Consider the following 24,465-nt stretch of genomic DNA (forward strand, 5'->3'; position numbering starts at 1 on the left):
CGATGACCACAACACGGGGAGGCCACGGAAGACCACGGGGGTCACGACAAGAGAACACAGGAGAAACTCGAAGGGCCTCCCAGTTGTCAGACACGGAAAATATTGATCCTAATGACATCATTTGATTGAAACGTGTTAATTATGTTAAAACCAGGGGTGGGATTCAGCCGTTTTGCACTGGTTTGGCAGAACCGATACCTCATTTTTGGTTGAGTTTGGCGAACCGGCTGTTAAAATGATACTTGTCATCAGGGTTCTCTCGGGTGAAAATGTGATTTCTCAATGTGGAAATCACAACTTTACATTCTTGACTCTTTTTTTAACGTTCATCTGCACAACAGCGTGTTCTAAGTGCCTGTGGAAATTTCCATTCCATCCATAGGTGAAAAAAATTGAAAGTGAGGATGCCAATCAAGAAGGAATATGGAAATATCTTAAGTAATAGTTTTACTGTTTTTTGTCAGGTATTATTGAATACATAATTTTTTTCATTCATATTTTAAAACTCTTTCTTGCAACATAATCTAGCTTTCTGTACCTCTTTTATTGTTCTTACTTAAGTATTATCAAATATGCATGAATTAATAAACTACTTTTTGGTATATTGTGTTTTTATACTTGAAATTGTCAGTAGGGCAGAGATCCGGTTGTTAAATTATTTGAATCCTACCACTGGTTAAAACCCACGTGTTGATATGATACTTAAAAAAAATTTCTTTAGAGCGTCGGCCTGGCATGTGGGGGACCCGGGTTCGATTCCCGGCCAGGGCACATAGGAGAAGCGCCCATTTGCTTCTCCACCCCCCCCCCTTCCTCTCTGTCTCTCTCTTCCCCTCCCGCAGCCAAGGCTCCATTGGAGCAAGGATGGCCCGGGCGCTGGGGATGGCTCTGTGGCCTCTGCCCCAGGTGCTAGAGTGGCTCTGGTCCCGGCAGAGCAGTGCCCCGGAGGGGCAGAGCATCGCCCCCTGGTGGGCAGAGCGTCGCCCCTGGTGGGCGTGCCGGGTGGATCTCGGTCGGGCACATGCGGGAGTCTGTCTGACTGTCTCTCCCCATTTCCAGCTTCAGAAAAAAAAAACAAACAACAACAACAAAAAAACCAAAAAACAAAAAAAATTTCTTTGGTCATATGTGGAACGGGTCAGGAAAACAACTTACTACTTTGAAAAGTAGTAAATCAAGGGAGGGTATCAATCATGTATCCTGCTCTTCTGTACAACTATCTCAGGCACTCGAGTGGTTGATTACAAAAACAGCTACTTTATGAGAGAGTACCAGCTAATAAATGCAAAGGTTGGACAGAACTAGCACACCTCTAGTTTATAAGCCCGAATAAATCCTGGAACAAGCAGTAACCATCGACGGAGAATAAAACCATTCGCAACAGTGGGGAGCTGTAAAATGCAGAACTTCCCAAACATCCATGGGCATGTCAATCACTCAGGATGTCGTTAGCTCCCAGAGTCTGACTCAGCAGGCCTGAGATGCCACCTGTTAACAAGCCACCACCGGGTGACAATACTGTTGGTGAGAAGGGCACCCTCAGTGACATCGGGGAGCTGTCCTGGGCCACGGTGTTCTCCCGTTGAACAGAAACGACTTCACGGAACAACACCAGACAAGGTCCTTTGTGACCATGGCGTTTTGATGTCATCAAACGCCCAAACACAAAACAAAACCGACCAATCCTCCCCGCCATCCTGGGTTTGTTTACATGCGGCAGCGAGACCTTCACCAGTGCTGGCTCTCGGCTCCACCCGGTCTTCCTTCCTTCCAGATAAGACTGACGGAAACGCCCAACGACTTCCGCGTCCTGGCAGCGTCTACGCCGGAGCGAAAACCCAGTTCCTTCCAACCTTCTCTCTCTCGTGAAAACCCAGTTCCTTCAAACCTTCTCTCTCGTGCAAAAACCCAGTTCCTTCCAACCTCCTCTCTCTCGCAGTTCACCCCACAGGAGCCCAAGTCCTGGAATCGGATCCTTCCAACGCCCTCCGGAGAGCATTCTCTCCCAGTACAACAGGGAAGGGACGGATCTTGCTCTGGTGACTGTGCTCCAGGACCAGTCTGATAGCCCGGTCATTCATCGCTATGTGCGTCCTGGTGTGTGACCTGACAGAGGTGGACAGCCACCACCAGGGAGGCGCTCTTGCCAACGAATGAACAAACCAGCCAGCCTGAATCTAACGAAGTCTCTGGAGGTGGCCATCCGTTTACAAGAAATACGGAGGCTAGAGGAACAAAGAAGGAACCATATGCAATTCAACCGCAAGATAAACGGCCTCTTCTTCCCCGCGTCCCCCAACAAACAAGTGAGCAGAAAGAAGAAGATGGGAGAGCATACACCTCAGAAGAGGCTCAAAAGCCACGTCGATCAACGGTAACAGGAAGCCCTTGTTTGGGTCTGAATCCGTACAGAGGGTTACACAAACTAATAATCCTGATGACAAGCAGAGGGCGGGCGGGTGGGTACAGATAAGAACATTGGCCAAATTTGATAACTGCTGAAGAGTCGGAGACTTTTTTTTTTTTTTTAATTCTCCATATTCTCAACATGTTTGAAAAGTCCCACAATTTTTACCGTGTGATTCAACAGCTCTTGTTTGGAAGGATTATTGTAGCTCAGAACGGCTATCTCTTCTAGAGAAATAAGCTGTAATAAAATGTCAAGTGTGTTCCCACGACAGAAGCCGCTTGCAGCGCCATTTGGTTGAGAGGTATTTAAATATTCACCCGCTTCTTTTATTCATTTATTTATTTTGTCACCGCTGACAAGGTGTGTCAACAACAAGTGAACAGGCATAAAAACATTAAACATTCTATTTAAATGTTTGAGGCCTAAAATGAAAAAAAAAAAAAAAAAGCGTATTGTCTGAGCCACTTACCTGGATCGGTGGCAGACATCAGCGAGCCAAAGTACAGGCAGTCGGTGAAATGGAAGTCGCCGTTTCTCAGCTGGCCAGCAGAGATCATCGCTTTCACAAAGCCGTACATAATTAACCTGTCGAGGAGAGAAAATAAATACGACCTTCAAACATCAGCGTGACCCTTCTGCAAACCCCCGCCATCGCCGCTGACACTTCACGCGCTTCCTGTATAAGCCCCCGGGCGCACACGAGAGCGTACTGCCCCTTCAGGGCCACGCGTGGCATCAGCTCACGAAGTCTCTCGTCGGTGAAGGACCCTGTTAACAGATATCACTGCCCATTCACCTGGAAGAAGTCTCACAGAACATTTCATAGCGTGTTTTAATGAAAGCAAGATAAATATAAAGGCTCTAAAAATGACCTGTCCAATACGACCTAGCAAATCACGCTCACCGGGAGCGTAGCGGGGGGGGGGGGGGGGGGGGGGGCGGGCCGGTACATAGATTGCTTTTCGGTTTTCACGGTTTTGTTGGCTGAGGTGTCTGAAAGGGTTTACATGTCTGGTCTGTCACTGTGATGAGAAAGGTGCTGGCCACTCAGGGGGCAGCCGGTCAACCAGTCACTTTACTGACGAGGGGTGTTGCTGACTGCTGGGGTCAGGAGACTTCCACGGGGGGTGCGAAGTCACTGTTAGGTGGGGGTGCCTGTCACTCCCACGTACGGTTGAAAATGAATCCTGAAATATTTACAGTTTGATCTCCCAAGAAAACATTTTAGTTTTTTTTTGTTTCCCTGAGATTACAAGATTTGTAAGTCTAAGACAGAATGCCGACTGTCCATTTTGGTCATCATCTGCCATTTTCTAGCTACTAAATTGCACTTAAGTATTGAGTTGACAGATGGATTTTGCTAAAATCCCAGTAGGAGAAACACAGGGATTGGTGAGTTCGACCATGGTGCCATCACTCTAAGGGACAGTGAGAGTCTTCAGAAACTGTTGCTTCTCAGACCAATAGACAGATGTTTAATTAAATAGTCACATGTACTCAAAGTTAGTTGTGTTTTTTTTTTAAGTGTTCCAAGGTTGTGAGCGTGGCTAAGAAGAGGCTGGAAATCAGCTCTCAGAAATGAGAGTGTCCAGAAGAATGCAGCTGTTTCAAATCTGGTAAGAAAAATTCCTCCGTGAGAGCGTGTTTCAGACAGAGTGGCCTTGAGAACCGGGTCCCAGCGTGCCTGAGCTCCGTGATGTCAGGGCATTCCGCCAACTTTCTCAGTGTCCGCATCTTTCTATTCATGAGGCGGGGATAACAAGAACACAGCCCCTAGAGCTGGGGTAAGGATGACCTGAGATGACTATACATTCGGTTTTGAGCCACATAGCAAATTTTCAAAGAGATGATTATTACTCATAACCACAATGATCAAAAACAGGTTAATATTGACTTACTCTTCTTGTGTCTTCACGTGTTTTAACTCATTTACTCCACCCGTCAATCCTATAGAGGGGACAACTCTCTGTGCCTCACTGCTGATAGGGCCAAGCACAGCAGGATGATGTCATTTGTTCTGGCTGACGGACGCCGCTATTCCCTCGTGAAACCCCAGATGTGAACGGGGTGTGTGTGTGTGTGTGTGTGTGGCCCCAGCGCCCAGGTATTGAACGACCACATCGTGTTTCCTAGGTTAGTCGATCTGTTTTCCACTGTGCGCTACGTCATAGAATATACCCACAACCCCTCCCGCTCCCCGTGAGCTGGGCGTCTAGGTGGTACGCAGGAGCCACGATGGATTATCCCTAAGAAGTTGGAGCTCACGGCGCTCTGTGGGTTGACCTATGCAGACAACCCGTCACTACGGTTGGAGCTGAGAGGACCCAACACGGGGGGGGGGGGGGAGGTAAAGAGTGTGGACGCTGAGTCTCAACGGGGCTGCGCCACGGGACACAGCCACGGTCGCTGGAACGGGGCAAGAACGAAAGGCCTCTTGTCCTCACACCTGTCCTGGGGAGGGTTCGCCGGTACGGGGTGTGCACCCCTTTGTACGGGGCGGTAGGTAGCTTCGTTCAGCTTATGTGTGCACTCAGTAGAGGTTTCCCATGGAGCCCCTACTCTGTGTCATGCTCTGACCTACGTGCTTAAGAAACACCAGTAAAAGCAAACAACAACAACATCAAAGGCACAGAAAACAAAGATCTTTGCATGCAGTTTAGCAAGATTTATTCAGTTCGTAAATATGAATTTTTCTCTGTTACTCACAGACCTCCCTAAATTGCTGAACGGGAATCTATCGGTCTGATCGATACTGGGGCAATCTGGACAATCACGACGTCACCACGGAGATGTCCTCGGACAGTCATCCCTTCGTCCTTCTTGGTAGGGGTGGGGGGAGCCCAGCTTCGCCTCAGTCCTTTCGCATTTGAACCACTCGGTAAATACGGAACTCTAAGCAGATGCTGGAATCCGTATAGTGTTTCTGACCGGTGACTGCATCTCTGAACTCTAGACCATGAGTTAATTTCACGGATCGGGAAGCTGAGGCTCAGGATTCTAATGATTTGCCTCAGATTGTATCGAAGCCATAAGACTGGGCAAGATGGAAAAAAATCTGCAAGATACTACCCAACCTTGGCAAGGTTCTGTGGCAAGGAGGAGCCTCAAATACAAACTATTGTTGTCAATAAAATTAATGGTTTCCTATGAACTTATACTAAAAAAACCCCAAAAACCAAATAAAACAAAAACTGTATACAGGTATTCAGATTATTTCCTATTACTGTTACTTATGAATGAACAATTCAAAGCCATCTAAATGTCCAGTGAGTAAATTACAGAACATACACACAGTGAATGAATACAAACCTGTTCATACAATATACAAGACTGTAGATTACATGCAGATAAGGGAATCAATAAAGCAGACCATAAACTGGTAAGGAATAATAAATTCTAATTTTATAAAACTTAAATATGCTCAGGCACGCCTACAAACAGCGAAAGACCTGATGCTGACAGTGTGGGACGTTGAGTGGTTATATAATGAAATTAAGTGGGACTATTTTATTTTTCGTTTTGTTTTCTGCATTTTTCCAGTTCTTTTTAGATAATACTCATAATCAACATGAGCAACAATGTGCACCAGTGACTGTTATTAATGTGACACAGTCGGCATTCAGTGTGTCATTTAATTCTCAGAATGTTATGCGTTAAGTATCCCTTTGTACAAATGAGAAAATTAAAGGCTCAGAGAGGCAACTTGTTTAAGGTCAGAGAAGTTAGCTGGTGGTGGAGTCGGGTTTGAACCCAAGCCGTTGGTTGCCAAAGCCTACGACATGATTAACCACAGCTCTGCAGGACTCTTTAATTGCTCTGACATCAGGAGAAACACTTGTGTGCGTACACACATGGCCGCACAGTTTGTTTCTTAGAAAAAGACATGAGACTTATCTCAAATCAACTCCCGGATTTAAAATGAACTACAATTCAAATAGTTTCCTTGAGATAACACACACACACTCATACATACACATACATACATATATATATGTGTGTGTGTGTGTTTGTATAACACACACACATATATATATATGTATGTATATGTATGTGTGTGTTTGTATAAGTGTGTGTATGTGTGTATATATATGAAATAAAGCCCAGTTCAGTACAAGCTCAATATGATCATTGTTAAGAATGGTCACTATCACTGATAGTTAGTATGTATCCACTATGTCCAGGCACTCTTTGGTAAATTGTAGCTATTGTCCATGTTGCTACATTATTATTAATAAAAACTAGTTATAACCATAGCAACCAGGAGGTTTAAAAAATGTGAAGCTATGAAGGAGCTCTGGTCAGGATTGCAGGCTAGGTGGACACTGTGCTCACCTTCTCCCATGACCACATCAAAACTACAAGTAAGTCCAGAACCATCTCCCTGGGGAAGCCTCTGAGGGCTAGTGGAACAGAAGTCCTGTAGCTACGAATAGAAAGGTGAAGCCGTGTTGAGACCCGTCGGAGAGGCAGAGACGTGGGATAGGTTGGTCCCCTGCCCCCATGTGGCAGTTGAGGATCGGAGGGGTAGCCCAATGGCAGAGCCCCCCACACACCACTGCTGGGAAGAGGGGCCCACGTAACATCCATCTGTGAACAGCAGCAAGAACTCCATCTGTCCAGGTGATATGCAAGTCTGGGATAATTATAAGACATTGAAGAGAGAAACTGAAGAAGAAAATGCAAATAAAAGGAAGCATGTATCATGTTCATGAATAGGAAAAATTAACATCATTAAACTATCCATACTACCCAGAGCAATTGATAGATCAATGTAATCCCTATCAGAATAACAATGGCATTTTTCACAGACTGAGAACAAATAATTCTAACATGTATATGGAACCACAAAAGACTCTGAACAGCCATTAAACTACTAGAAGAAAATATGGGCAAAAAAATCTCTGACATCTCTCTTAGCAATTATTTTTCCTAATATATCTCCTTGGGCAAGGGAAACAAAAGAAAAAAAATAAACAAATGGGATAATATCAAACTAAAAAATTTTTGCCAGCAAAGAATACCATCAACAAAAGAAAAAGATAACCTACTTCTGGTGAGAAGATACTCACCAGTGATACATCTGATAAGGGGTCAATACCCAAAATTTATAAAGAACTCATACAACTCAACACACACACACACACACACACACACACACACACACACACAGGCTTAGTCCAATTAAAAACTGGGCACATGACTTCACAACCTGAACACACTTCTCCAAAGAGGGCATGCAGATGGCCAACAGACATATGAAATGATGCTCAACACGTCTCATCATTAGAGAAATGCAAATGAAAACCACAATAAGATATCACCTCTCACTTGTCAGAATGTATGAATAAATCAACAAACCACAAGTGTTGGTGAGGATGTGGAAGAAGGGATCCCTCATATTCTGTTGGTAGGAATGTGGATTGGTGCAACCACTATAGAAAACACTATGGAGGATCCTCAAAAAATTAAAAATGGAGCTGCCCTATGACCCAGCGATCCCACTTCTGATTATGCTTCAAAAGAAGCTCAAAACACTTATTTGAAAAGATGGCAGGCACCCCCACGTTCACTGCGATGTTATTTACGATGGCCAAGATATAGAAGCCACCCAAGTGCCCATCAGTAGCTAAGCGGGTAAAGAAGTAGGGTTACGCCTAACCAGGCGGTGGTGCAATGAATAGAGCATCGGACTGGCATGCGGAAGGACCCAGGTTCGAGACTCCGAGGTCGTCAGCTTGAGCGTGGGCTCATCTGGTTTGAGCGAAAAAGCTCACCGGCTTGGAACCAAGGTCGCTGGCTTGAGCAAGGGGTTATTCGGTCTGCTGAAGGCCCGCGGTCAAGGCACATATGAGAAAACAATCAAACTAATGATTGATGCTTCTTATCTCTTTGTTCCTGTCTGTCTGCCCCTGTCTATCCCTCTCTCTGACTCTCTCTCTGTCTCTGTAAAAAATAAAAAATATATAAATAAAAGAAGTAGGGTTACATATAAACAGTGAAATATTACTTGGCCATAAAAAAGAATACAATCTTGCCATTTGCATAAAAAAGAATACAATCTTACCACTTGTGACAACATGGATGGACTGAGAGGGTACTTTGCTAAGTGACTAAGTCGGATAGAGAAAGGTAAATACTACATGATGTCACATATGCAGGGTGGGAAAAAGTAGTTTCACAGTTGTGAGTGGGCGAAACACAGAGTGTATTCTTGTGTTATTCTTTCTTAATTATTATATTCAAGTGTAAACCAACTTTTTCCCACCCTGCATGCGGGACCTAAAATAAACAGAAGAAAACAAAGAGACAGACAAAGCAGAAACAGACACAGAGATGCAGAGCACAAGCTGGTGGTCACCAGAGAGAAGAGGGTGTGGGCTAAAAAGGTGAAGGGAGTAAGAAGTACAAACTGACAGTTACAGAACAGTCACAGGGATGTGGGGCACAGTGTAGCGAATATGGTCAGTAACATTGTAGCAACTGTGTAGGGTACCAGGTGGGCACCAGAAGTATGGGGGGGGGGGTCACTTTGTAAATTATAGAAGTGTCTAACCGCTAGTCTGTACACCTGAAGCTAATAGAAAACAGTACTGAACGTCAACTGTAACTGGAAAAAACTTTTTAACAAGAATGGAAAAAATACAAACCCATTAACAACCACTATATTATCACAGAGTATCTGAAACACACTGCAAGGAAAGGATCTGAGGCCCTGGTTGGCTCAGCGGCAGAGCCCGGTGTGTGGATGCCTCGGGTTCGATTTCCAGCCAGGGCACAGAGGAGAGGCGCCCATCTGCTTCTCCACCCCTCCCCCTCTCCTTCCTCTCTGTCTCTCTCTTCCCCTCCCGCAGCCAAGGCTCCCTTGGAGCAAAGTTGGCTCCGTATGCTGAGAACGGCTTCATGGCTTCTGCCTCAGGTGCTAAAAAAAATGGCTCCAGTTGCAACAGAGCGACGCCCCAGAGCATCGCTCCCTGCTGGGCGTGCCGGGTGGATCCCAGTCGGGCGCATGCGGGAGTCTGTTTCTCTTCCTCCCGGCTTCTCACTTAAAAAAAATAATTTTTAAAAAAGTATCTGAGATGGTTTAAGGTACAGAGGCGTGTGGCTGGGTGGCAGAGCTCCCTGCGTGCACGCAGGGGAGTCCAGTGCACGCAGTGCTGTAGACAGAGAGGACCTCGTGTGTGTCCTCCAGGCTGGTCTGTGACGACAGCTCAGGTCACAGGCGTGGACTGCAGCACAGCTACCTCACAGAACGTAAGGTTGTTGATGTCAGGGAGTTCCACAAATATCCACTTTACTCTGTCCTTTGAGAAGCGGGGCCCTGTCGCCTCGGAGGCATGAACGTGGAAACCCATGAGCTGCCTTCACGGAGCGGAGCCTCGCGGGGTGGTGTCACTCCCGCTCACGGAAGGCGCGGGGTACAGGGGGTCGGGAGAACCCCCACCCCAGCTCCGACTGTGCAGCGTGTATGACGCGTGGGCCGCTCTTAAATGCCGTGAGCGTGTTTCCCACCCTGAAACCTCCACACCTCAAGGCACGTGGCGACGAGCGTTTCCGGACAAAACGTCCCAGGAGGCTCACACGCTCGCACGATTTCTCAGGCACGCCCTCTTCCCCCCTCTCGTTCACGTTTTAAAAAGAATATGTCTTCTTTTTTCAAACATTGTCTTGCTCGAGCTCTGACGGGATCTACTAGAAAAAACAGGTTATTGTTTTTTTTTTTAATTGCTGAGGAGAAGGGGAGCTGTCCGTCTGGAGACACAGCCGCGTGGACCAGCCCCTCCGCCTGTGGGCAGAGCCACACCCTGCCCGGGAAAGCACGTGACCCGGGCTCCGTGTGGCGCTCGCCCTGCAGAGTGGGACCGCCCAGCGCCAACGGGCCCGGGAACCACGTGGAAAAAATTATCGTCTGCATCCGGATTTCTGTGTTTCTAGACCCAAACACTTCCTTCCGGATACACAGCTTTCCCTCTTCATGTGTTCACACGGAGTGCTGGCATTGCGTCACTGTAACAATGTCCCGGGGCACCTGTCCAAGGACACCATCGCCCGGGAGAACCCGCGTTCTTTGCTTTGTCCTTGCTGAGATATAATGAACGCATACCGCCGTGTTAAGTCTCTGGCACGCAAGGTGATGTGTTGCTATACTGCGTAGGTTGCAGAACCATCACCACGCTAAGGTGAGCTAACACCTCCCAGTTATCATTTTCTGCATGTGTGCGCGCTGAGAGCTGGGAAGATCGACTCTCAGCACCTTTCAGATAGACGACACAGTATGAACGGTTAGTCACCCCTCCACCCCTCATCCCCCCGTCTCTGGCAACCACCAGCCTGCTCTCTGCGACTAGGAGAGAACTCCGTTTCTCAGTGCCGGGCCGGATGGGACTGGGGAGGTCTACGAGCCAGGTTCATTCATTCGCTCATTCATTGTTTGGTAATTTGATCATCCACTCATTCATTCGCCCAGTGATTTCTTTTTTTTTTTTTTTTTGCATTTTTCTGAAGCTGGAAACAGGGAGAGACAGTCAGACAGACTCCCGCATGCGCCCGACCGGGATCCACCCGGCACGCCCACCATGGGGCGATGCTCTGCCTACCAGGGGGCGATGCTCTGCCCATCCTGGGCGCCGCCATGTTGCGACCAGAGCCACTCTAGCACCTGGGGCAGAGGCCACAGAGCCATCCCCAGCGCCCGGGCCATTTTTGCTCCAGTGGAGCCTCGGCTGCGGGAGGGGAAGAGAGAGACAGAGAGGAAGGCGCGGCGGAGGGGTGGAGAAGCAAATGGGCGCTTCTCCTGTGTGCCCTGGCCGGGAATCGAACCCGGGTCCTCCGCACGCTAGGCCGACGCTCTACCGCTGAGCCAACCGGCCAGGGCTCGCCCAGTGATTTCTAATGCACACGGTTCTCTGTCTCAGGGAGCTTACACGTCACTGGCGTAGCCAGACGTCGAACAGCTAGTTTACAGCATACGGTTTCGTCGGGATTGTGGTTAATTTGTAGAGTGAGAGGCACAGGGCGCAGAGGGGCACACTCCTGCCAGCCAGGGGGGCATGGAGGGGAGGCTCGCTCAGTGTGACGAGAGGCACAGGGCGCAGAGGGGCACGCTCCTGCCAGCCGGGGGTGCATGGAGGGGAGGCTCGCTCAGTGTGACGAGAGGCACAGGGCGCAGAGGGGCACGCTCCTGCCAGCCGGGGGTGCATGGAGGGGAGGCTCGCTCAGTGTGACGAGAGGCACAGGGCGCAGAGGGGCACGCTCCTGCCAGCCGGGGGCACAGAGGGGGGGAGGCTCGCTCAGTGTGACGAGAGGCACAGGGCGCAGAGGGGCACGCTCCTGCCAGCCGGGGGGGCATGGAGGGGGAGGCTCGCTCAGTGTGACGAGAGGCACAGGGCGCAGAGGGGCACAGTCCTGCCAGCCGGTGGCACATGGAGGGGGGAGGCTCGCTCAGTGTGAGGAGAGGCACAGGGCGCAGAGGGGCACGCTCCTGCCAGCCGGGGTCACAGGGAGGGGAGGCTCGCTCAGTGTGACGACAGGCACAGGGCGCAGAGGGGCACGCTCCTGCCAGCCGGGGGCACAGGGAGGGGAGGCTCGCTCAGTGTGACGACAGGCACAGGGCGCAGAGGGGCATGCTCCTGCCAGCCGGGGGTGCATGGAGGGGAGGAGGCTCGCTCAGTGTGACGAGAGGCACAGGGCGCAGAGGGGCACGCTCCTGCCAGCCGGGGGTGCATGGAGGGTGGGGGGAGGCCCGCTCAGTGTGACGAGAGGCACAGGGCGCAGAGGGGCATGCTCCTGCCAGCCGGGGGGGCATGGAGGGGAGGCTCGCTCAGTGTGACGAGAGGCACAGGGCACAGAGGGCACAGAGGGGCACACTCCTGCCAGCCGGGGGTGCATGGAGGGTGGGGGGAGGCCCGCTCAGTGTGACGAGAGGCACAGGGCACAGAGGGGCACGCTCCTGCCAGCCGGGGGTGCATGGAGGGTGGGGGGAGGCCCGCTCAGTGTGACGAGAGGCACAGGGCACAGAGGGGCATGCTCCTGCCAGCCGGGGGGCACATGGAGGGGGAGGCTCGCTCAGTGTGAGGAGAGGCACAGGGCGCAGAGGGGCACGCTCCTGCCAGCCGGGGGGGGCATGGAGGGGAGGCTCGCTCAGTGTGACGAGAGGCACAGGGCACAGAGGGGCACGCTCCTGCCAGCCAGGGGGGCACAGGGAGGGGAGGCTCGCTCAGTGTGACAAGAGGCACAGGGTGCAGAGGGGCACGCTCCTGCCAGCCAGGGGGGCACGGGGGGGGGAGGCTCGCTCAGTGTGACGACAGGCACAGGGCACAGAGGGGCACACTCCTGCCAGCCGGGGGCGCATGGAGGGGGGAGGCTCGCTCAGTGTGACGAGAAGCAGGGACCGCACGCTCAGTGTTGGGAATGTTGAGCGTGAGGAGCTGGTGAGCCCGTCGGGAGCACAGGTTTGGGTGCCAGCCGGGGGTCCCGCCCAGGAGGCGGGTTTGAGAGCAGACACAGTTCGCCTGTAGCAGCAGCACGGGGCAGGGGGGGATGGAAGTCCACAGCCGGGACCCAGAGCAGGTGGTCTAAACCACCCGGTGATCAGCGGGTGTGCGGGGGGCCTGACGAGTTGCCTTTCTAATGAGCTTCCAGGTGGCGCCATTGTGGCCGGCCCCAGGACACGCTGCCCCCAGGACATGTCAGCAAGGACACTGCTGACCGAGCACTGTCCCTGGGCCATCAGCCATCGGCGGTTGGCGTGCTTCCGGGCCCCGACAGCAAATTCCTCAAGGGGGCGGCCCTTTTGGAATTCACAAACGGAGCTCACCTGGGATGCAATGAACACAGGTCCACCTACACATCAGCGCCTAGCGCCTGCGACTCGGGACACGGTCCTCCTGGTGACCGCTGGGTCAGCACGAGACCCACTGAATGGCACGTGAAAATTTAGAGTGCCACTGTCACCTCTCAGCACCAAATATTATTATGAGAAAATAATAATAAAAAATAAACATGATGGGGTGGGCGAGGGAGAGGGGGTGGGACAACGCCCAGCCACTCAATACGAACTGCTCAGAGCTCCGTTAGGCCTGTGGTCAGCAGGGCCCCCTCCCTCCGGGCGCCGGAGAATAGCCGGGTGACCACTGTGGTCTGAGAACAGTTGAGGCTGGTCCTGGGATAGTTCTACCGACCGACCGGTCAAAAGTGGTCAAGGGACTCGTTGAGCTTCTCTTTCTAAATAGATACATATTAAAAAGTAGGAGCTGAAATCGCTAGCTTGCCGAAGGAACAGTGTATCAGCTCAGTAAAACCACGGCTTGCTTTGTTCTGAGCTACCAGCTCCTGAGCTCTGATTGGCAAGACGCACGCAGAGGCCTGGGTGTGCCGATGTGTGTGCCTGGGCACACAGAGACGTGACAGACACGCCCGCTGGGGCACACCAGACTCCCGGGTTCTGATGCAGAACAAGTTCAGCAGCTTTAATACAAAGTCCCCAGGGCAGTGTGGCCTGGGGCCGGCCACAATGGCGCCACCTGGAAGCTCATTAGAAAGGCAACCCGTCAGGCCCCCCGCACACCTGCTGATCACTGGGTGGTTTAGACCACCTGCTCTGGGTCCCAGCCGCGGACTTCCATCCCCCCACCCCCGCCCCGTGCTGCTGCTAGTTCATCCAGGGACTAAGTCCCCTGCTTAGTTCACCCAGGCTAAGCAGCGGGGGACAGGGCCGGGCGGGACCGCCAGAAACGCTACACGTGGGCTCCCCCTTCCCTGAGCGGCTGGCCAAGTCCACGCCCAGGACTGTCCTTCACAGATGAGCTCACTGTGCAAGGAGCTTAGAGACCACCTCATGGCCTTGCCTCCCACCCCCACCCCCATTTTTCCTCACGTGTGAAACTGAAACATTGTTTTTAGAATCAGAAGGAAAAAAACCCTTAACCCTTTGAGTAATGAGTTTTTTTCATGCTCGCTGTCCCCCGGGAGTATTTTTTTCAAAAAATGAAATTAGTTCCAGTTTTATCAACTTAAAATCGTGTTGATTTGATAACCAATTTTTATTTATTTATTTATTTATTTATTATTATTTTTTCTGAAGCTGGAAACGGGGAGAGACTGTGAGACAGACTCCCGCATGCGCCCGACCAGGATCCACCCGGCACGCCCACCAGGGGGCGACGCTCTGCCCCTCCGGGGCGTCGCTCTGCCGCGACCAGAGCCACTCTAGCACCTGGGGCAGAGGCCAAGGAGCCATCCCCAGCGCCCGGGCCATCTTTGCTCCAGTGGAGCCTTGGCTGCGGGAGGGGAAGAGAGAGACAGAGAGGAAGGAGAGGGGGAGGGGTGGAGAAGCAAATGGGCGCTTCTCCTGTGTGCCCTGGCCGGGAATCGAACCTGGGTCCCCCACACGCCAGGCCGACGCTCTACCGCTGAGCCAACCGGCCAGGGCCTGTTTGATAACCAATTTATGGAAACAAGAAGAACATACATTTGCCCTTTTTTTTTTTCATGTTGCCTTATACATTTTTAAAATAAAAATTTTTGTCAGCTCATGCACAAGGACGTGTCTGAACGTACGTACGGCTCAAAGGGTTAAACACGATTCGACCCGGAGCCCCTACACAAACATACAGAAACCACGAGCCATCCAAGTTCAGGGCTCGGGCAGAATCACCCAGCGCCCAGCTGGTAGCAAGCAGCAGGAGCCAAGACTGAAATGCCAATTTTCCCACTAACGCGATTTCACTGAAACGGACAATTTCCACAGAACCTCTGCAGCCCGGGAGGGTTTCAGCGGAAGAAATAAAACCTGGCATTGAAGACAACTTGCCTAATTTATTATTCTCAGAAAGAGCCCCCGGCACCCCATAGTCCCCGAAGAAGCACACGTATGTGCTTTGGCGGAAACCCCCGGAGGACCCCTAACACCGAGAGGGGGCCACAGCAGGGCGTCAACCACAAGAGGACACAACAACCCTGCTAGAATTTTCTCCGTCTGATCAGGGTTCCAGCTAGAAGCAAGCTCATAAATAACGTAGATGTCTAAGCCCTAGTTAGCTCGGAGACCTTACAGTGTTTTCTGTCTGAGGACTTGAGAATAGATTACCATTATCGGTGACGAGTTGGGCTAAACACTCCACTCCGCGAGGAAGGGATGAGAATCAGGTGTTAATTCGCCGTCCTAACCCTTGCTGTTCCCACCGGGTGTCGATCTGTTTTTGAAAGCGTTTTGATCAAGAAAGGGGAGCGTCCAGGGGCCTCTTTTGCTTACGAGGCCCCTGTGGCTAGACACTCCTCTGTGGTTGCAAAGCAGACATCTTTTGTCTTATTTCAAATCACTTTGCACAGGCCGCTCTTGTAGGTGGGTATTTCTTCCAATAATAGAGTGCACCTCCTGATCAAATAGAGAGAAGAAAGAGAGAGAGAGAGAGAGAGAGAGAGGCACCAAAATGCTGTTAGAGAACAAGAAAGTGATGAAGACTGACTTATTCCTCATAAAGTCGATGCTCCCTTACAGATGTTGAGCTTTGGGATTACAGCTTCTGCCCCTGTTACCACAGAGACGCAAGTAAGTATCTCTTCAAGAAGGTCCTGTGGTTTTCTAACTCTTGATACTCCCAGGAGTCCTAGTAGATGGGCCTGGAGCCAGCCCGACGAATCCACGGAACCACGTCTGACCACGACCCACTCACCCGGTCTGCACAACCCCAGACGCCTGACGGAACTCGCTCTTGATCTGCGTCCTGACTTCCCGTCGATGAACCCCATCCGACCGACACTCCCGACCGGCTTTACGCTGTGAGGAATAGAACTGAAGCGTAGACAGTTCTGCGTGGCCCCCGGTTGAATGGCGTTGGGTTCACCCCCAAGCCAGAACCCTGTGTCCAGGACCATCTGCGGGTGAGGGCCACGCAAATGAGCCAAAACTTCAGGATTTCATTCCTCACGAACACTGTCCCCTCTGGGAGAATTAACGCCCGGCTGCCACTGAGTGTGATTTCATCTCTAAAGACAGAACGTGGAAGGAACAGCGCCTTCTTCTTCATCAGAAGGAGGTTCGGAGGAAAAGGACTGAATCCACATCATTTCCTGAGCCACACGTTTTTAATGGGGTTCCTACCGCACGGCTCACGGAAGTGAGGGGTCAGGGAAGGTGCAGACACACCAGGACTCTCAGCCTTCCGTCTGGTGCATTTTCCACCAGTGAAGTGAAAGTGGGTTTTGCATCTCATTTGCATAATCAAACCACTTTCTCTGACATGTCGTTTGCTTTTCTGATGTTCTTGTTTAATAATAATAATAATAAAAATCAAATGCTTCTTTTTTTATCGCTTCATCTTCATTTTGAGGCATCCCCTAGTGTCTGTGAGCAGGATATGCCCAGCACTTGGCCACACACTGAGCACACAGCGGAGATGGAAACCACAGTGAGGAAGTCGCGTGGGTAGGTGGAGGAAGCAGCAGCCCACGGCCATCGAGAGAGGCACGTCCCGCTCTCTGACCGAAGGTGACCGAACCTCTCTCAGGTTCTCCTCGGTTTCCTTCTTCACAAGACAGGCACCGTGGACGGTCCCCTCACCTTTGTTGGAAAAGACAAAAGGCCGCCTCGCTGCCTTGGCCGCCCTGCGATCTCTCGCTCCCAGACCCAGTCCCTCCTGCGGTGCCTCCCGGGCGGGCAGACCACGGGGGAGGGAGCCTCCCGCAGAACGTCAGAGATGTCCTCGCAGCAAACGTCACCTTCGGCAGACCGGTGGGTGGCCCGGGGACCTCATTCAAGGGCAGACCCCGGGGCCTGAGACTCTGGTTCTAACACATTTCCGGGTGACATGGGCACTGCGGGTCCAATGGGCCGTCCTTGAAGTCACCAGGTCCTCAACGACACACGAGGGGGTCGTCGTCCGAGAGTGGTGCCCCCTCAGCCTGGCATCTCTGATTTGTTCCCTCCCTGCCACAGAGGTTGTCCTCTGGCTGCTACCCAACCGTGGAGTACCTTTAAAAATGGCTGAAGTTGGTCACTCACAGTAAAGGACGACACAGAAGAATGCAGACCGCGGGGCTCCTCTTGGGAAAGAAGAAGACCGAGCCGTGTGGCATCATGAGAACACGTGACCGGAGCCCAGTGGCGGCAGGTGCCGGTTTCAACGTGGCCCTGGTCCGAACCCCTGTGACGTCAAGGTGGCCTCAGCCCCCTCCACCCCCTGTCCCCTCCACCCCCTGTCCCCTCCACCCCCTGTCCCCTCCCTCCGGCATCTCTGCCTGTGGATTCGGAAGCACCCATTGGGGTGGAGTTGCACCCCAGATTTTGGAAGGCTGCCTTGCTTCCAGGAAACGTCTTCTCCAATACCAACACTGCCCGCCATCTGGAGAGCCGCGTGGGGGGGGGGGATCCGGGACGGGGAGCCACGTGGGGGCATCGGGGACAGAGAGCCGCGTGGGGGGCGTGGAGGATGGAGAACCACGTGGCGGGCGGGCGTCAAGGACGGAGAGCCATGTGGGGGGCGTGGAGGAGGGAGAGCCGCGTGGGGGGGGGGTCCGGGATGGGGAGCCACGTGGGGGCGTCGGGGACAGAGAGCCGCGTGGGGGGCGTGGAGGACGGAGAGCCGCGTGGGGGGCGTGGAGGACGGAGAGCCGCGTGGGGGGCGTCGGGAGAGGAGAGCCGCGTGGGGGGCGTGGAGGACGGAGAGCCGCGTGGGGGGCGTCGGGGACGGGGAGCCGCGTGGGGGGCGTCGGGGGAGGAGAGCCGCGTGGGGGGCGTCGGGGACGGGGAGCCGCGTGGGGGGCATCGGGGGAGGAGAGCCGCGTGGGGGGTGTCGGGGGAGGAGAGCTGCGTGGGGGGCGTGGAGGACGGAGAGCCGCGTGGGGGCGTCAGGGACGGGGAGCCGCGTGGGGGGCGTGGAGGACGGAGAGCCGCGTGGGGGGCGTCGGGGGTGGAGAACCGGTCCACGAAACGCACTTTTACTTGTTTGTTTACTGTTTCCAGGTGGCCTCATCCGTTTCCGATATTCTGCGCAGCGGAGGGTCTGCTGGGCCGGGTGGCAGCTCCAGTCCTAATTTTTCTGAGGAGCCCAGACGCTCTTCCACGCAGCCCACAGTTAAACGCTACAGAAATGTTGACCCGAAGCTGACGACTCTTCCGGATCCACGTCACCCTGTGAAATGGAACTTTCTGAATAGAAACCATAAGCAGTTGAAGGAACGGGGCGGGGTGAAGGCCGTCTCCTCCGGGGGCGAGAATGAAGTGGCCCACGGCGTTCGGTCATCGGCTGCAGGATCCGGACGGCGACCCGACGTTCCAGCCGCAGAAGGGGAAGCTCGGAGGTCAGAACGCGTTAAACAGGACAGGAAAGAAAGGTTGTAGTTAAGACAAGAAAATGACAGAAAGAATCAGAAAGACGCTGCCCCCCCCCCAAGCCATTTGTTTCGAATTGGCGAGTTCACAAGCTCTGACTTAAACACGTTCAGAACAAGAACAAGGAAAAGAGTCATTCAGAGAGAACAGCACGGAGCTGTTTCCGCCCTGCGACCTCCAGGCGTGCAAGCTCGCCTGCTGGTTTGATTTGCGCTGTTTACTGACATTTCTTTTCTGTTCTCCTTACATATTTCTCTCCCCCCCCCCCCACGCACACGGTTTCGAGAGAAGAAACTCCAGGGAGAATGTTTCCCTTGCATAATGTTTGATGTTTTCTGTTGAAACAGTATGTTGAGCACCAACAGATGTCTGCCCGGTGACTGGATCCGGAGGGCACCCCAGTGCCGTGCCCGGGGGTCAGGACCGGCTCAGGGCACCCCAGTGCCGTGCTCGGGGGTCAGGACCAGCTCAGGGCACCCCAGTGCCGTGCCCGGGGGACAGGACCGGCTCAGGGCACCCCAGTGCCGTGCCCGGGGGTCAGGACCGGCTCAGGGCACCCCAGTGCCGTGCCCGGGGGACAGGACCGGCTCAGGGCACCCCAGTGCCGTGCCCGGGGGACAGGACCGGCTCAGGGCACCCCAGTGCCGTGCCCGGGGGACAGGACCGGCTCAGGGCACCCCAGTGCCGTGCCCGGGGGACAGGACCAGCTCAGGGCACCCCAGTGCCGTGCCCGGGGGACAGGACCAGCTCAGGGCACCCCAGTGCCGTGCCCGGGGGACAGGACCGGCTCAGGGCACCCCAGTGCCGTGCCCGGGGGACAGGACCAGCTCAGGGCACCCCAGTGCCGTGCCCGGGGGACAGGACCGGCTCAGGGCACCCCAGTGCCGTGCCCGGGGGTCAGGACCGGCTCAGGGCTGACCCACGGGCACCTCGACCTGGGCTGAGTCCCCCGGGGACTGAAATGCATGGCTTCCAGCACTGCCAGCCCATTCCCCCTGACTACGCGGACAGGCCGTCCTGCTGTGACCCCTGGGCCCTTCAGAGCGTCCCCCACAGGTGACTCCGGCTCGGTTACAAGCAGCTCACCTGGATTGGCCCCCACAGGTGGATGGATCGCTCCTTTTTACCAGAGCTGGTTAATCACAGAGTCCAGGCCTCTGGGACCCCGCTGTCCGAGTTTCAAGCTGGCCGGTGAAGAGAGGGGAAGAGCACCATCGGACGTGTAGCCAGAAACTGGCTTAAGCTCCAAGCACCGCGATTCAGTAGCTGTTGAAACTGGGACAACTCAGCCGCCCAGAACGCCGGTCTCCGCTCAGCAAGGACAACGGCAGCACCAGCCCGAAGGGCAGTGACCCCTGGACAGAGTGACCCCTGGACAGAGCAGACCGGTCGTAAGGGGCTGCGGAGTCTTAAACAGGTCTTTAAAAATGCATGCTATTGTGTTCACGGACATGAGCATGTCTCTCCAGTTCATGTTTTAATCTTTTAAAATTTTATTCAGTGAGATGCGGGGAGGCAGAGAGACAGACTCCCACATGCACCCGACTGGGATCCACCTGGCATGCCCACCAGGGGGCGATGCTCTGCCCATCTGGGGCCCTGCTCCATTGCTCAGCAAGCAGAGACAAAGAGAGACAGAGAGAGGGACAGATAGGGACAGACAGACAGGGAGGGAGGGAGAGGAGAAGCATCAACTCTTCGTTGCAGCACCTTAGTTGTTCATTGACTGCTTTCTCATATGTGCCTTGACCGGGGGCGGGGTGTCTACAGCAGACCGAGTGACCCCTTGCTCAAGCCAGTGACCTTGGGTCCAAGCTGGTGAGCTTTTGCTCAAGCCAGATGAGCCTGCGCTCAAGCTGGTGAACCTTGGGGTCTTGAACCTGGGTCCTCTGCGTCCCAGTCCGACGCTCTATCCACTGCGCCACCGCCTGGTCAGGCAGCAACCAAGCTTCTTTAGCACCTGAGGTGGAGGCCATGGAACCAGCCTCAGCGCCTGGAGCCAGCTTGCTCAAACCATTCGAGCCATGGCTGCGGGAGGGGAAGAGAGGGGACGGAGGGGGTGGAGAAGCAGATGGTTCACCTCCTCACAGAACACGACACACACGTACTGAGGCTCTCACTGCGGGGATGTGCACTCCACGGCGGATAGAGGGCTCAGGTTTCCTTCCCACTCTCGGGGGACTTGCCGTCTTCTAGACTACGAGATCTCTGGGACGGGCCTGGGAGCTACCTCCAGGCACCTCCATGCCTACGGGGGACATCTGGGTTGCCCCAGCCCTCCAACACCAAACGCATCGGTGTCACGCTTAGATGCTAAGGCGAACGGTGGATCCCCGCCCTATTTGTGCTTGGGAGGGGCCTCCTCTCCTTATGTCTTTAATAAAAACACACACCCAGCTGTGTAACCACAACATAAGCTTCGGCTCTCACGGAATAAGCCCTTTCAGGAACGAGAGGAATTAATTCTTTCCCAAGACAGGTTGTATTGTCAGCTTTTAATTACCTTTGCATCCAATTAATCTGTTCACTGTTTCATTTGAGCGTTTGCTGGTTTTTTTGTTTGCTTGGTGGTTTGTGTCGCCCAATGGGGAGACGGTAAGAGTGTAACGATGGGGAAGGTGGTAGTTGATGTTCCTTGTTGAGTGACACATGAGGGTCACCAGTCCCACGCAGGAGTCCGCTGTTTCTTTCACACGGGGTTCCTTTCTGTCGTCACGCTCTGGGCCTTCGACGTCCACCTGGAAGAGTCCTACAACCGCCACGGTCTCGATTCAGGGGCCGCGATCTCTGGGGACCTTCCTGACCTCCTGCCTGACCCTGCGGCTTCTGAGGACCAGCCCTCCTTCCTTCGGTCCCACCAGCGATGCAGCCCCCCCTGGGGTTCTGTGACATCTGGGCACCTGGTGCAATGGGGCCGTGGGTGCCCGGTTGGTGCGGACAGGCACCACACGTCTCTCTCCTCCTTAACGTCAACGCCTCGCAGTGCCTGGCGTTTCAGAGGCGCGGGACAATTGCTTGTTGGAAACATTTATGACAGATGGAAAAAAAGTAAAATAAAGCAAGAGTTGTATTGATCTATCCCCAAGCTCAGCCCTGTGTGGGTCCCCTGGTCATTCCGAAAATCACTCTCTAGTTTTTACTCATCAACCATGTGTGTGTCGGCCAGCTATGGCAGAGGCAGTCCCGGTACCAGACAAGGTAGGTCTAGGTTTGAAAACGTTCAAGTACTTATCGACACAGAAGGGTAAGAACAGGCACATATCTGTCTAGGTTGAGTTTAACAGGCAAATGTAGCTGTTCTAATTTACATATAAATTCAACTTAAGAACAGACCTGCAGAACCTACCTCGTTCATAAGCAGGTGACAGCCTGTAACCTCTTGTGCAGACTAACTTTTCCTTCCTTCCTCCCTCCCTCCCTCCCTCCCTCCCTCCCCCCTCCCTCCCTCCCTCCTTCCTTCCAGTGAGAAGAGGGAAGATAGAGGAACAGACACATGTGCTCCAATCGGGGTCCACCAACAGCTCCCATCTGGGGCTGATCCTTGAATCAAATGAGCGGTCCTCAGTGTCCGGTGCTGATGCTCAGACCAGCCGAGCCACTGGCTGCAGGAGGGGAAGAGAGATCGAAGGGCAGAGGGGGAGGGGGAGGAGCAGGTGGTCACCTCTCCTGTGCACCCTCACCAGGAATTGAACCTGGGACATCCGCAGGCCAGGCCGATGCTCTGTCCACTGAGCCAACCGTCCAGGGCTAGTCCAACGTTCAGTCACAGCCCCTGAGGCCGTCTGCGTGGGGACAACTCCAAGTGTCCTCCTGAGACACTGCCTCTCCTGCAGAGCGCATGCCCAACAGTTCAGTAATGAAGTAACTAATCAACTTGTGCTCTGACGCTTGGCTCGCATCCCTAACCCGAACGGGTGCCGGCGTTTTTAACAGGCTTTCAAATGAGTGGACTACATGCAGCCCGACTGGTATTTGTAAGGATTCTGACATGCACACGCACACACACACACACACACGCACATGCACACACACACACACGCACACACACACCACACACACGCACACGCACACACACACGCACACACACACATACACATGCACGCACACACAGGCAGGCACACACACATGCACACGCATGCACTCACACACACACATGCACATGCATGCACACACACGCACGCACACGCACTCACACACACACACATGCACATGCATGCACACACATGCACGCACACACACGCACCCACACACACGCACCCACACACACGCACACACATGCACATGCATGCACACACACGCACGCACACACATGCATGCACACACAGGCACTCACACACACATGCACATGCATGCACACACACGCACACACACATGCATGCACACGCACGCACACACACATGCACACACATATGTATGCACACATGCACACACATGCACACACATACGCATGCACACATACGTGCACACACATGCACACACATATATATGCACACACACGCACGCACACACGCACACCTGCCGTGTCTGGGCTCTTCACTGGAATTAGGAGCAGGTGTCCAGGGCTCTGCCCCTGTGGCGGTACACACGACACCGAATGTGATAAAGATGACAGGTGTCTGGGCCAGGCGCTCTTCCTGGCAACCGGTCAGGACCGACCATGAGGCAGGAGGCCGCTGGAGGAAACGCGTCCGGCTGCTGGTGCCTTGGGCCTCGCTGGCCGAGGGAAAGCAGACGGGCAGGTGCAGAGTTCGTTTTATTCCTTCGCCCAGCCCAGGCACAGGGAGGGGTCGGCAGCCGGCCTCTGCTGCCATGACACGCCCACTCGGAACGTCTCCGAGGCTGACGGGCGTCCTGACGCACCCCTTGTGACCGCGAGGGGGCCACGCCCTTCCCTGCGCCACCTCCTACTGCTCCCACCAGCCCCTGGGCTCCCCGTCCCACCTCCCGACCCCTGTCCCTGGGGGACGCATGGAGCCTTCGTCAGGAAAAGGCTTCCTAGCTTGTCATGTTCCAGTTCAGCTCCCAGGCCCAGGGCAGGGAGGCAGCCGTGGGGGTCGATGGACATGTTGGCACTTGAGGTGCGGGCAGTGCCGCTATGACCCACCTAGAATCCAGTCCTGTTCTCCTGAAGCCTTATCTTAGTTAGAAGAACAGATACCGGTCACCAGAGATAATGTCCGTACTTTATAAGAAGGTCCCCCGCAGACCTCATTAAAATCCGCCCTGACACCTCGACCTCCTGCCATCGCAGGCTGTATCCTCCGAGGGGGGGTAGACACAGCAGAAAGCCCCGCTGCAGGGCGGGCGGCGGAGGGAGGAGCCATGCTGGGCGTCCATTCCCTGGTCTCTGTGTCTCTGTTCAGGGCACGGCGTCCAGAGACACTCAGGGCTGGTTCCTCCCACCCGCTGCACCGGGAGTCCTGGGGGGGGCAGGGAGGGACTCTCTGGAGACAGGGAGACAGGGGTCATTGATGAAAAGGAAGTGGAGGGGGAGCGCTGGAGGCCTGCCCCCACGCCCGGGCCAGCCCCAGGGAAAGGCATCATCACGGTGCACAGCGGAGGAGGGTCGTCCCCCAGCCCTTGGGGGCCTTGGGCAGGGATCAGGACGATGGTGGCCATGTGGCTCAGCAGCGGCGCAGTCTCAGGGGAGAGGAGGAGAGAGAGAAAGCCCCACACAGCAGCTCAGCGCGGGGAGAGAAAGCAGGGAGCCCCCTTCTGAGGTGACCCT

At 53.8% G+C, this 24,465-nt stretch overlaps 1 protein-coding gene across 1 annotated transcript in view; it reads right to left on the reverse strand.

Annotated features, from left to right (window-relative positions):
• SLC9A9 (solute carrier family 9 member A9) overlaps window positions 1-24,465 on the reverse strand; it is a 498,743-nt gene that overhangs the window by 363,497 nt on the left and 110,781 nt on the right. Inside the window, exon 5 of the mRNA XM_066347824.1 lies at window positions 2,880-2,995. Coding sequence (XP_066203921.1) covers window positions 2,880-2,995 — 116 coding nt within the window. The remainder of the gene's footprint in view (window positions 1-2,879; window positions 2,996-24,465) is intronic.

The sequence above is a fragment of the Saccopteryx leptura genome, chromosome 8 (assembly GCF_036850995.1).
Source record: "Saccopteryx leptura isolate mSacLep1 chromosome 8, mSacLep1_pri_phased_curated, whole genome shotgun sequence".
NCBI lineage: Eukaryota > Metazoa > Chordata > Mammalia > Chiroptera > Emballonuridae > Saccopteryx > Saccopteryx leptura.